This window comes from Bemisia tabaci, chromosome 4 (genome assembly GCF_918797505.1).
Source record: "Bemisia tabaci chromosome 4, PGI_BMITA_v3".
Lineage (NCBI taxonomy): Eukaryota > Metazoa > Arthropoda > Insecta > Hemiptera > Aleyrodidae > Bemisia > Bemisia tabaci.
In genome coordinates, this window is record NC_092796.1 from 25886233 (window position 1) to 25899317 (window position 13085).

The window sequence follows — 13085 nt, forward strand, 5'->3', positions numbered from 1 at the left end:
ACCCTAACCTCAAACAACAATAACATAATAACAACGGTAGTTGGTAGTGGCAGCGACTGGCAGCTAGAGTAGTGGCAGCATGTGAAAGGACTTGTGATTTTTCTCTTATACTTTCGAGTAAATATTAATTGGACGGAGTTAAACAGAAAGGAACCAAGCCACATCGGGATCGAACCGAGAAAAAGAGGGTTTAAAGTTTGTCTCCTGCATAAGACTCAATGTAAAAGATAAACTTCAAATTCTGTTTCTGCAAAATTTGCTCCAACAAAAACTTTGAATTTTTGGCGATAGATAGTAGAGCAGTGGTCGAGTTCAAAACCACTCATAACTCAATTTTTTCCAAAATGTGGGTTGGTTCCTTTCTGCTTAACTCAGTCCAGAAACCCCAAAAGGGCCGAAATTCCACCGTTCAACGAACCCCTACCGGTAGATTCACCCTAACCTCAAACAACAATAACAACGGTAGTAGTGGGTAGTGGCAGCATGTGAAAGGACTTGTGATTTTTCTCTTATACTTTCGAGTGAATATTAATTGTCAAGTATGACAAATGGAAATAATAATTATTATTGTTAGGCGTGTGATGTGTTTATTTCAATCCCATCCTCGCCTCTAACGGCATCCTACAAAATGTCCGACAAGAGTAAAAACCTACCCAGCAAACAGAGTTTGAAAAGTCGAACTCTCCAGTGCAAAAACCTGCATGAGTATTTAAAAACTTTAAATCCTAGCACTTTGGATAATCTATACAATCACCCAACAACCTGCCTAGCGGTTTTCAGGTTTGTTATGCTTTTCTTTATATTTTCTCCTAGATTTATCTCTGCAAACTTTGCGATCGTGGTAGTCTTTCCTTCGAAGTTTTACCGCTTTAGCAATCAGTTTCACACACTGTAATGATGAAGATCAAGCATGCCGATGGTGAAACATCCAAACTTTACATCTTGGTTCGTGACGCTGTAGACATCCCGCCATTACTTATTTTTTAAATGGAAAACTCCTCAATGTCAACTCTTAATAACCTCCATAATTTTCCTCCTCTGTGTGAAGGAAATTCTGTGAAAACTTTCAGGAATGATGTTGATTTCTGCTCCTTTAAAAATGAAATAAGTGCTGAGATTCTGTAACACCACAATTATTGAGTTATGTGGTACGGAAGTTTCATCATTGATGTGTATAGGGACAGTTACCAATGGAATGCGTGTAGACTGAAGGGGTCTAATTAATGTTTGCGAAGTACACAAAATGGAAAAAAGCCCTGCAGTTACAATTCAATTGAGATCATCTTATGTCAAGTCAGATCATCAAAGAGATGTCTCTCCTCTGAGTTTGATTAAGTTGATTACACACTTCAGAAAGTAAATTTTAAAGTTTTTGACCATGCAGTTGTCGTCATTATCATTGGCGGATCCAGGAAGTTTGCAACATTGTTTTCACACCATTTAAACCTTTAGAAATTCTCGGTGGGTCCAGGTATTCCGACAAGAATCAGTTATTGAACCCAGGTTTTAATGGAGAAAAGTCAGTGTCACCAACCTGCTGGATCCTCCTTTGCTTGTGTACAAAATTTGATTTAACTCAGAAAGTAAGTATGCTCCGAACAAATAACACAAATGGAAAGGCAATACAACTAGCAATGTTCACTTTGGACATATTTTCAAAGCTAATTCCAAATCTTTTTTGTTGAATTTTAAAAAAAATATCTGGACCACTCCAGTGGGATGTAATGCTTGGAAATTTCTAAGAATTGTCCCAAAATCCAGAAAATATTCATGGATGGATTTAATCAAATCGTTCTCCACAGTGCGGAAGTAACACCCTAAGTTGCTGCAAATTCTTTCTTAAGGAGAGATATAATAATTAAATCAAACGGAAAGGTTATTTATGTAGTCCTGCTCTTGATTCTGAACAAGCAGCTTAAACTTACTTCAAATAAAAATGAAATTAAAATGTTGGTATGTGGTGTGTACCCTTCGACGTAAGCATGATAGCTAGATGGCAGTTCAATGAAATGTGTCTGTCTCATTTTTTCAGGGAATTACCTCATGAAGCTAAGCATTTCGTCATTCGTCTTCTGTTTGTGGAACAACCGGTTCCCCAAGCAGTGATTTCCTCTTGGATTCCTCAAGCCTTCGTCAAGTAAGTCATTCTGAATACACTGTTTTCCTCAGAACTAAGTTTTACCAATTGGAGCCTCAATAAAACACCGATGTGAGGGTCCAAAAAGTTTCAAGCTTTCTCCCAAATTTCTTTGACCTCCCCTGGTTTTAAATAGTTTCTAAATTCGGTCCTTATAATTGAGTCACATGGAAAAATAAAACCTAAAACCTCTTTCTCTCGGTTCAAACTTGAATTTACTTGATGCACTTTGGTGCATTTCTGATAAACTCAGTACAAGTGTATGTCAGGAGGTTTTCAGTAGGCTTATGACCATTGATTTAAAAGGATAATCAGTCCACAGAGAAAAAAAAGGAGGTGTTTGCATCTTGAGGTTTGTTTACCCTGTGACGTAGGTCGGTACAACCTGGCTAGCGAAATCTGGAATCCGAAGTATGAAAAACGGACCGTAATGTCCCATTTTTTTGCTTAAATCAACTCATGATATAATTTCAAGCACTTTTTATAGAATGACTTTTTTCCATAAATTACACCATTTCCAAGAAAATCGATGATAAACGTCGCTGTACCGACCTACGTCATCAAAAAAATTCCAAGATGCCCGAAATGCAAACACCTCCTTTTTTTTCCTCTATGTAATCAGTCAGCTGCTCCATCACTCTGGGAGCTGTAGTAGTATTTGAATAAAATCCAATGCAAGTGAGTCAGAAGTGTTATTTCATTTAAACAGTAACTAAAAGCTTGAGCCACCCTCCTTAATAATAGCTACCTAGACTCTGCAATCTTGAGTGTTGGCTGTCTCTTTCTCTGACATCTATCACATCAAGTAGTTTGTCGGTGATACTGAATTTTATTTTTAAATGTTGATTTCTGTATCATTTCGGGCTAACCATTTCCTCCTCCATTACCATTTTGATAGTTATTGTCACTCTTTGTTACTTTTTGTAACTGCTCACTCATGATATCATTTCAGAGAATTGACCGCAGCCACAAATACCCTCAGTGAGCTGCGAGTTTGGCATGGAGCACCTATTCCAGGGGGGTTACCTGGCTGGATTCTCAATCCGTCTTTCAGGAAAAATTTACAAAGCGCCTTATTAGGAGGGTAAGTAAACTCCATTCTTGACACCCAGTGCAAAACGTAATTTATGTGTGAAGAATTATAAAGGAAACTAGTAGATGTTACTAAGTGAGTTTTCAGGGAAAGAACAGTAAGCTGATTTCACTTGTTGTAATAGGGAGTTGGAAATAGGGTCATCAATGATTTTCTCACATAATAGCACAGATTGCAACGTTGGCTCTCGTTTATGATGTTTGGAAACCATCTTCCAAAAAAAATTGAACAAGTCTCATACTAGTATTTCAATCCTTCTGAACTTTATTGGTGACAGAAGTGCTTCCTAGTGATGCAGCCAGGGTAGAGATGTTAGCAAGAGCTGGTATACCTGAGACATCTTCAATACATGTTACATATTTCTAGCAAAGTTTGTTTTACAAAGGTCAGCAGAAAGTAATTAGATCTGTCCAAACACCAAATCTACACGTCCAATATTAATGGAGACACAGTCCTCTAAAAACGTAGTGTATGACATCATCCCTTATGCTGGTGCGGTTTCTGCTGGGTTTCAAGTTGAGCAAACAGTGTTTATTACTAATTAAAGAATCCAAGGTGGAAGGAACCTTAATGTGTAGTATTGCTGTATTATATCATACTCTTTGTTCTTTGAAGGGTGATAATTCCATTGTTATTGGAAGTAAAACCTAGCGTTAGGACAGATCTCATTATTTTTTGCTAAACCATAAGCTTAAACCATGAAAATGAGGTTCTGTGATTAGAGCCTGCGCATCATACGTTGAGGCAAGCGCTAATCTCTGATTAGCTCGGAATTAGCACCACTCAACAGGTTGTCTCAGCATACGATGCGCAAGCTCTAGCACCAAGGACCCATTATCAATTTCTGTTAATTGAACATTCAACATTTAGAGGGAAACCATGGACTCTGTCGGCTCAGATGGAAGAAGACACGAAACCAAGAGACATTAAGTTCCTAGATGATTATGCAATGGAGCGGTGGGAGTGTGTCTTACATTACATGGTTGGCTCTCATCAACAAGAGGGTATCTCTGCAGATGCTGTGCGTATTCTTCTCCATGCTGGTTTGATGAAAGGGTAAGTCACGTTTAAATTATATTAAAGTAAAGTTAACTGAGTTTTTGTCCATCTTGTCCAATATTTAAGTGAAAAGACCATTCAAAAACTAACGTTCTTGTATCGTCAATTTATTTCTCATTATTATATCAAATAGAATCAACTTCTCATAATTTATTAACATTTCCGTTTAAGGTATGTTTGCCTCAGCAGCTATAATGTCAAATTGTTTTTTGACAGGTATCTCTTGTGTCGCTAAGCACAAGGTGTTTTGAAAATAACCCGAAAGAAATGGTTTTTTTTCCATATTAACAATCATACTGATACTTTTTGTAATATTTTTTTTTTATTTGTGCTTTTAGGGATGAGGAGGATGGGAGTCCTATCATCACCAAAGAAGGTTTCCAGTTTTTACTCCTAGATACTTCGGCTCAAGTGTGGTACTTTATTCTGCAATATTTAGACACTGTCAATGAAAGGGGCTTAAGCCTAGTTGAATGCTTAACATTTCTGTTTCAACTTAGTTTTTCCACTTTAGGAAAGGTATACTCTTCTTATTTTTCCCTCCTTAATTTCTAAATGTTGTCGCATTAATTTCCTTATCTTCAACTCAAAATTAAAACACTATCAGTATAATGAGTATTAAAAAAGACGCCACACACTTCTTATGGGAATGTGTATCTTGACTGATCTTTCATTTTTTAATTGCATTCAACCCGTCCATGGATGCTGATCAAAAGTCATCATTGTGCCAACTTTCTGTCAGCCATTGTTTTCGCGTTGAAGCTTATTTTACTCAAAATTAAATCATGCAGAAGGGTTGCAACACCTAGAAAGATAACGTGCTTAAGGAATGAAGGAATGCCCTCTAAAAATCTTTTTTACCTCTATTAGCAATAGCTTCATTTAGTTAAATCACTCAGTTGTCGTCCTTCTCCACTAATGTTGGAAAAGTTCTCCAGCCTCAACAATTGTTGGGGCAACTCTATAATTTTTATGCAGCTACTCAGTTATGCGTTCAATAAATTTAAAAAAATGCTTGGAATTTTCTTTGTGTCTGTAAAATCAAACCTTTTTTTTCTTTTGATCTGTTCTAGGACTATAGCACTGAAGGTTTAAATGAAAAACTTCTCATATTTTTACAACATTTAAGAGAGTTTGGACTTGTCTATCAAAGAAAGGTAAGACAATTTCAATATGTGTGATTGTAATTCGTAGTTAAATGTAACATTTAGCCTATGAATAGCTCTTTTTTATTGACTTTGGGGGAAAAGTTCTGCTCAATCTGCCAACTGTGGACGTTTTATGCGAAATGTGAAAAATGTCGAGGAAAAAACCAGTACTTATGTAACATTTGAAAATAAGGGGTGCTTGATGAGTATTGCACTTTTAAAATCAACGCTCTTTTAATTTATGTTCTGTTCTTGCTGTAAGGAAATCTTTATACCAACTGAAGGTTTTGTCAAAAATTGAATCTGTGAGAATGAAAACACCAATCTGGAAACTTATGAATGCCCAAATTTTATTGAAGTAAATTAATTGGCCAATTTTGCCGAGGAATTAGTGCAACCGAAAGTGTATTATTCTCTCAGTGATTCTGAAAAAGATGGAGAAAAAATATCATATGTCCTAAGATAAAACGGATACAAAAATCGGAACAGGGAATAATAATCAATAAATGTATTTGTTCATGGGTTGTTTTCATGATGATGGTTATGGAAAGCTTTGAATTTTTCTTAAGGTTTTATATAGAGTTTAGTTTCTGATTCTCCTTTGGTTTCAGCGGAAAGCAGGCAGGTTTTATCCCACTCGATTAGCTCTGAATCTTGCCACCTCTCAAGTGCAGCTACAAAATGATGCAACCCAAGCAGTAGAAGGATATCTTGTTGTAGAAACCAACTATCGAGTCTATGCTTACACAGATTCAAACCTAAAAGTCGCTTTGTTGGGTCTTTTTGCAGAAATGATGTACAGGTAATTTTCTTATTTTTACTTTATTAGTTTTTTTTCTATTTTGGCGGCAATATGCTGGAAACAAATTCCTCCAGCCAAAACCAAATCTGTTTTTTATTTTGTTTTTTAAGTTGAGAAGTGTTATAAAAAATCCATAATATGCACTCTTCAAGCCTGCTGTGTTTATTAAATTGGCAGGAATGCCTTAAATAACATTCATATTGCCCCTCAGGAAAACCTGATAGATGATAACACTCACCACGGTAGCATATGTCTCTTATTTATGCACAAGAATCAATCACTGCAAATGAGGTACATTTCTGAACAATGAGAGAGAGCGAGAGAGAGAGAGAGAGAGAGAGGTAGAAGGAAACCTTTGCGGTGAATGATGTCAAGGACGCCGTTTTCTTAGAATGACATATTTGCTAATTTTTTAAATAGTAACTTGGTCTTTCAGGCAGATAACCCTACCTTACAAGCTGCAACCTTCTAAACTTGATCCTCTGAAGAAGTCATTAAAAACCATTTGAAATTCCTTGATGTTTGACCAAAATCTGCTCCAAAGATTTTACATAAGCTATTCTATTTTCAGGTTTCCGAACTTGAGTGTAGGATTACTTACCAGAGACTCAGTTCGAGCAGCATTACGCAGTGGCATCACTGCTGAACAAATCGTTGGATTTCTGCGGTTGCATGCTCATCCTAAACTGCTTGCCAACAATCCAGTTCTTCCTCCAACAATTGTTGATCAAATCAAACTGTGGGAAAATGAGCGAGATCGCTTTACATTCACAGACGGTGTTCTTTACTCACAATTCCTCTCGCAGTCAGACTTTATCACTCTAAGAGATTATGCCCAAGAGCTTGGTGTCTTAACATGGCAGAACGAAAAAAAGAGGACAATGGTCAGTATCTTACCATTTTTTTTTGCTATTGTAATTGTTTCATGTTTGAACCAGTTCAACATTAATGCTTCTCTGACGGTTTGAAAACATCCAAGTATCAATTAGAGGAAAATGAAGGGTGGCAGCTTTAATGAAAACGTAATTTTGTTGTAAAATAAATTTCTATAAGTACGAAACAGGTTACGTTCGCAAATTTTGATTTGAATTAATTGAATTGATTTTGAAAATTGAGCTCGTTTTTCGTGGATTGGTATTGTTAAAAAAAATCAGGGAAAATGCCAATGAATTCTCTGCACTCTCTAAGTTTTCAGAAATGCAGGAATTAAACATCACTAAAAAAGCTCATTACACAGGTACGTGTACCCACCAAGTTGGTCTTCATTCTTCAATGCATCACTCACTTGCTTCAATGACAGCTGTGCACCTATCATTAGTTTCATTTGACAACTGATCAAATTTTATCAGAAAACTTTTGTCTTTTTCAGGTTGTCACAAAAGAAGGCCATGATGAGGTGAAAAAGTTTTGGAAAAGACTCTCAAAGAACAGTAGCTAACACTAAAATAATCATCCCTTTTATGACAAATTAGTCAAAAGCATAAGTTCATAACACTTCCATGTGATCCCTGCGTGTGAGCAGCGACTCTAGTTCACTCTCGCAATATCGAAGAACAGAGTGCGAAACTATGTCCCTCTGTTTCTGACGTTGCAGACTTCTTGTCATTCTTCAATTTTTCTCAGGAAAATTAGTCGATGTGATTTTTTTGAAAACTCCCTTGATACTTCTCCTCTATTGGCAGAGTATATTCTGTATTAATTTAAAACTATGAAGTCAGCTTGTTTCTCCTCAAAAATATAAAATAGGAGGGTATATTTTGAAGTATTACAATGGAGATATGCTGTTTTGCACTTTGATCATCGATTTTGTGCTTGAAAGATCACACAAGGCAGAGTTGCCCTCTCTCTTTTAGTGTATTTTTGGAAGGAAATGTACTATTAAGTTTTTTTATTTTGTGGTTTGTAAGGTGATTTAAAGTATGGCACTAAGGGCAAAAATGGTTGCAAAAAGTCTTGCATCAGTATCAGAGGATATCTGTGTCACATTGCATCTTGACTTCTACAAAATATGTTAATAGTGACAGGATCCAGCAGCCTGATTGTTGAAATTTTTTGTTTGTCAGGACGACATAGATGACATAGGTTAAAAGGCGAAGCGTGATTGGTCGGCTATGTCTTATCGCTGCTTTGTCGTGCCTATGTCGGGTTGACCTCTCGACAAGCTAATGGCACCTCTTTAATTTCCGACAGTATGTCGATCATTCCACCTGACAAAGGCACGATAAAGTAGCGATAAGATATAGCCGACCAATCACGCTTCGCCTTTTAACCTATGTCATCTATGTCGTCCCGACAAACACAAAATTTCAACAATCAGGCTACAAAATTGAAATTAAAACGGTTAGTCTTTTTTGTAATCTTTAATTTCATCCCACTTATCTTATCTGCTTTTTCTTAAAAGAAAGTTTCATGAAAATCTACTGAAATTTTTCAAAGATCTTTACTCAAATTAAACTTACTTGAGGATTGTTTCTACTGATGGTGGATATCATGTTTTGTAACAAAAGCAGGTGCATCGTTAGAAATGCATGTAAACCAATATTATGTTTAAAATTTTCATTGATCACTCGCCAAGCCACATAAATCATTGTGTTTTCAGCTCACTCAGTCATGCAAAATTATGTAACAAGATAATTTGCTCAGCTCATCCACAGTGTAGTTGGGGGTGAAAGAAGTAAGGCAAAAGTACGCTTAGCCTCTTTTCAGCGGATTCAGATTAGATTAGCAGCAGCGCTGGGTTAGTTAATTTGGTAATATTGTTCTTCGTTTGTAACCAAACTTTGGTTACTGGTAGAACTCATCTTTGGAAATTGCAACAGAATTTCTATGAATGGAGTGCTGTAGGCAAGGGTGCAAAGCCTAAGCAATCCAAATCCAAAGCAAATCGGACCATTCAGTTGGTCGCAGGATTAACTTTAGTGTAATGTGGAAACTGTCACCTCCAATAACCATACATTAGTAATCAAAGAAAGTCATGTTGCAATGGTGCTCTTGCATGCAACATGCATAAGGGATTTGTAATTTAAGACTACATATATACAATTTTGCGAGAAACATGATGGTGCCACTGAATTTCTCTAAGATCAACTCCAAAGCTCAATAAAAGCTGTCAGAGATGAAGCTGTAATTAAGGGGATACTCCGCGCCACCCTGAGAGTCCACCTCTATATCAAGACAAACTCTCTGTGCAAAGATAGGGAGCGAATACATCAGCAGCAGAGTTGCCGTGTCTTTAGTTTTTGAGTCCTAAAACAAAGTGGCAACCCTGCTAATGTAATTGTTCCTTATCTTTGCATAGAGAGTTTGTCTTGATATTGAGGTGGATTCTCAAGTTAGCGTGGGATATCCTCTCCATTATGGCCTTAGCTTTGAGAGCCTTTTTTGAGCTTTGGAGTTGATTTCAGAGAAAATCAGTGGCACCATCGAGTTTCTGGCAAAATTGTCCACAAGTGTAAGTATTTAAATCGAAAATTCCTCACACATGCAAGAGCTTTATTCTAAACCAATTTCGCATTTTTTGAAGATCAGTAATCTCACCCTTTGTTATAAACTTTGAACTCTTCGTTAGTTAACAAAAATTAAAATTTAGGATTCCCTGTATCAAATGTAGCTAAGATTCCTTCTGTCAAATGCAATTGGAGTTCCTTCTGTCAAATGAATAATTTCATTCTCATCATTTTTTTCATGTTAAATTCAAAACTTCTGATCTCTGTTTTAGATTATCAAGAAATGTTTGTTCAGTGTCAAGAATTGATGTAATATATAATGTTTTTTAACTTTTTTTTTACAATTTTTTTTCACAATCTTTTTATTGTAATGAAGTTTATATCTTACTTTAAATATCCCTCATTCTCAAATTCAAAGTTGAACGTAAAAAATTAAGGTCTTTTTTTCACCATACATATCGAAGATGAAACTCCCAAACCAGGTGTCTCGTTGGTGGTGTTTAAAAATCTCTGCTCCTGTTTTATTTTTTTAAAGAAGAACGAATCAACGTAATTCCTTGAAGTTTTCTCACAATTTGCTTCGCAGAGTGGAGAAAAATCAGAGAAGCTTTTAAGAATTGGAATTGAGCAGTTCACCTTTTAAAAAATGAAGTATGACAGGAAACCTGCAACGTCGCCAACCAAGCAACTGCAATTCAATTTAATATTTATTTATTTCAATGACACAACAACATTCCTATTACAACTACAGCTCTGCCCCCTCCCCCCCCCCCCCCCACCAGGAGCACGGATCGAGTGGTAGGTGTCAAGTTATCCATACAGAACTCAGGTTGATAAAATGTATAAACAAAGAAGTCAGTACAGAGATATAGAAAATCTTCACAAAGCGTAAATAAAAATAAAAAAATAGAAATAAAATAATATAAAATAAAAATAGTCATAGAAGCAAAAATAGAAAATAAAAATATAGCTATATAATGAACTTTTTTCTTTTTCTTCTCTCTGTGGCAAACTGCATACTGATGTAACTTTAAACTTCAAAACTGCAAAGTATAGATACAGAATCGTTTCAGTAGTGTTGTAAAGTTTAATCGTAAGCCTCGATGGTAAATAAATTTTACTGTTGACACGGCACCACCACTTGGTTTTGAAGTTTCACCATCAAAGCGTTTCATATACTTACTGTGATTAGTAGTTGACCTTGTGGAAATTTTAGTCAAACCTGAAAGATTAATAAACTCTTCTGTGTTCAGAAATAGCTCCTCCATCAGGCAGCAGCAGATTTACTTTTATTTGTTGCGTCCTTTTCATCAGGACGAAATCTACAATTTTGCCACCCAAAGTTAGGTAACCAAAATTTGCCTCTCGTAGCAAGCTAGCTAGCTCTAAACTATTAAGGAAGGCAATCTGGATCAGTGGTGTCAGTAGCCATGTTTGTAGACGAGCAACTCGTCAAGTTTGAAATTGGGGGGGGTGACTTACTTTTTTTTTTTTTTTTTAAATGGGCACTTTTACCGTGAATCTGCCAAAGCGTTACCTGTTTTCCCTCGTAGATATTCTCCTCTCCACCCATCTTCCTTATTTTCTGCACCCCCCCCCCCCGTTCTCCTGTTCCCCCGTATTCTTCGTTTCTCCCCCCCATTTCCTTTTCTCCCCGATCTTTCATTCCCCCCCATATTTTGCTCTACCCCCCTCACCTGTTCCTCGCCCCCCCCAATTTCCTTTTCGCCTCTATCCTTCATTCCCCCATATTTTGTTCTCTCCCCCCTATTCTTCGTTTATTCCCCCCCCATTTCCTTTTCTCCCCGATCTTTCATTCCCCCCCCATATTTTGCTCTACCCCCCTCACCTGTTCCTCGCCCCCCCCAATTTCCTTTTCGCCTCTATCCTTCATTCCCCCATATTTTGTTCTCTCCCCCCTATTCTTCGTTTATTCCCCCCCCCATTTCCTTTTCTCCCCGATCCTTCATTCCCCCCATATTTTTTTCTCCCCCCCCAGTTTCCTTTTCTCCCCTATCCTTCATTCCCCCATATTTTGTTCTCTCTCCGCCCCTCGTTTTCCTGTTCCCCCTCTATTCTTATTCTCTCCCCCCATTTTCCTTTTCTCCCGATCCTTCATCCCCCCATATTTTGCTCTCTCCCCCGCTTTTCTTTCTTTTCTCTCCTTCACGATTTTTCTTATACCTTCATCTTTTAATTGCCCGTTTGTTTTATTTTTTTTTTTTTTCAAGGGGGGCATTTACATGCAAGACACTGCTACTGTTAGTTCTAATCGTAAGCATCATTTTCTGGATTTTAAAAGGAAAGCTCATTTAATGTCAAGAAAAATAACAATGTTACTACACGTAGCTCACGAAAGGTTGAGGGGACCTTTAGTCGAGGTAAGGAGGGCTCAGTTGTGGTAGGGGGGGAAATCAGTCGAGTTAGGATCGAACTTGCTTGCGGAAAGGGAGCAGCCTAGTCAAATTTATGTTAGATGAAGACCATGGAAATAGCTTCTGATAAAATTTAAGGAGGGTGTCGTCGGTGAGGATTGGAAAGGGATAGCCTAAAGTTGGGGGGGGGGGGAGGTTTTATTCAAAATAAAAAGAGAAACTTCCGGCATCGTTAATGGGAGATTTTAATGAACCTTTGAGGGGACCCTTTTAATTCCACGAATGAAATAATTTTTTACTTATTTATTTTTTGTAATGGAAATAAATTTGCTCAATGTATCTGTATGGAGAAGGCATCCATAAATATTCATCCTTACCTAAGTTTTTTTTTTTTTTTTTTTTTAAAAAAAAAATTATATATATTTACACCGAAAACTACGCAAATTTCTGCAGTGAAATCGGAGACAAAACTGCTGACTATAGCCTCAAATTGCTTCTAGAGAGCATCAAATTTTCAAAATTTTCCGGGGGAGGCCCCCCGGACCCCCCGTCGGGGGAGGGGGCCGCCCCCTGGAAATTCGCGGCTGTTTAAGGGGGGGGGGTGAAAAGTGATGAAATAGGGGGGGAACTCGTCAAGTACCTAGGGGGGGAGTGACACCACTGATCTGGATTGCATTTTGCAATGAGGATCCACATTTCTAGCTCATTTTAGGAACAAAATATGTGCCATTACTTAGTTTCCCAATGAAGAAATTAAAATTTTAAGTTAAAGTATTAAATTAGCAAATTAAATTAGTTTCCCCAGGTGCTTTTATGGGTGGGCTAAAATCAAAGTTTAAGACTTTAAGCATTTATTGCAAAGTTAAGTTCAACAGAAAAAGTGCTTTTTAAACTGTGTCTAGTTTTTTCTGCTTCATTTTTCGTATTTGGCCAGGCGCATTGGCGCCAATTGCATTCTAGTTCACGAATAGACTGCTTCGAGCGCCACCATCGTTTTGTTTACTTGTTCACCCCTAACCTGTAAA

General features: G+C 37.2%; 1 protein-coding gene across 1 annotated transcript; it reads left to right on the plus strand.

Annotated features, from left to right (window-relative positions):
* Nucleotides 1–450: 450 nt before the first annotated feature.
* Nucleotides 451–10071, plus strand: mrn (general transcription factor IIH subunit 4 marionette). The gene is made up of 9 exons (XM_019045095.2): nt 451–780; nt 2033–2137; nt 3090–3221; nt 4101–4286; nt 4628–4808; nt 5363–5446; nt 6049–6239; nt 6811–7123; nt 7609–10071. The coding sequence occupies exons 1-9, from the start codon at nt 629–631 to the stop codon at nt 7675–7677; spliced, it is 1413 nt and encodes a 470-aa protein (XP_018900640.1). The 5' UTR covers nt 451–628; the 3' UTR covers nt 7678–10071.
* Nucleotides 10072–13085: the final 3014 nt, after the last annotated feature.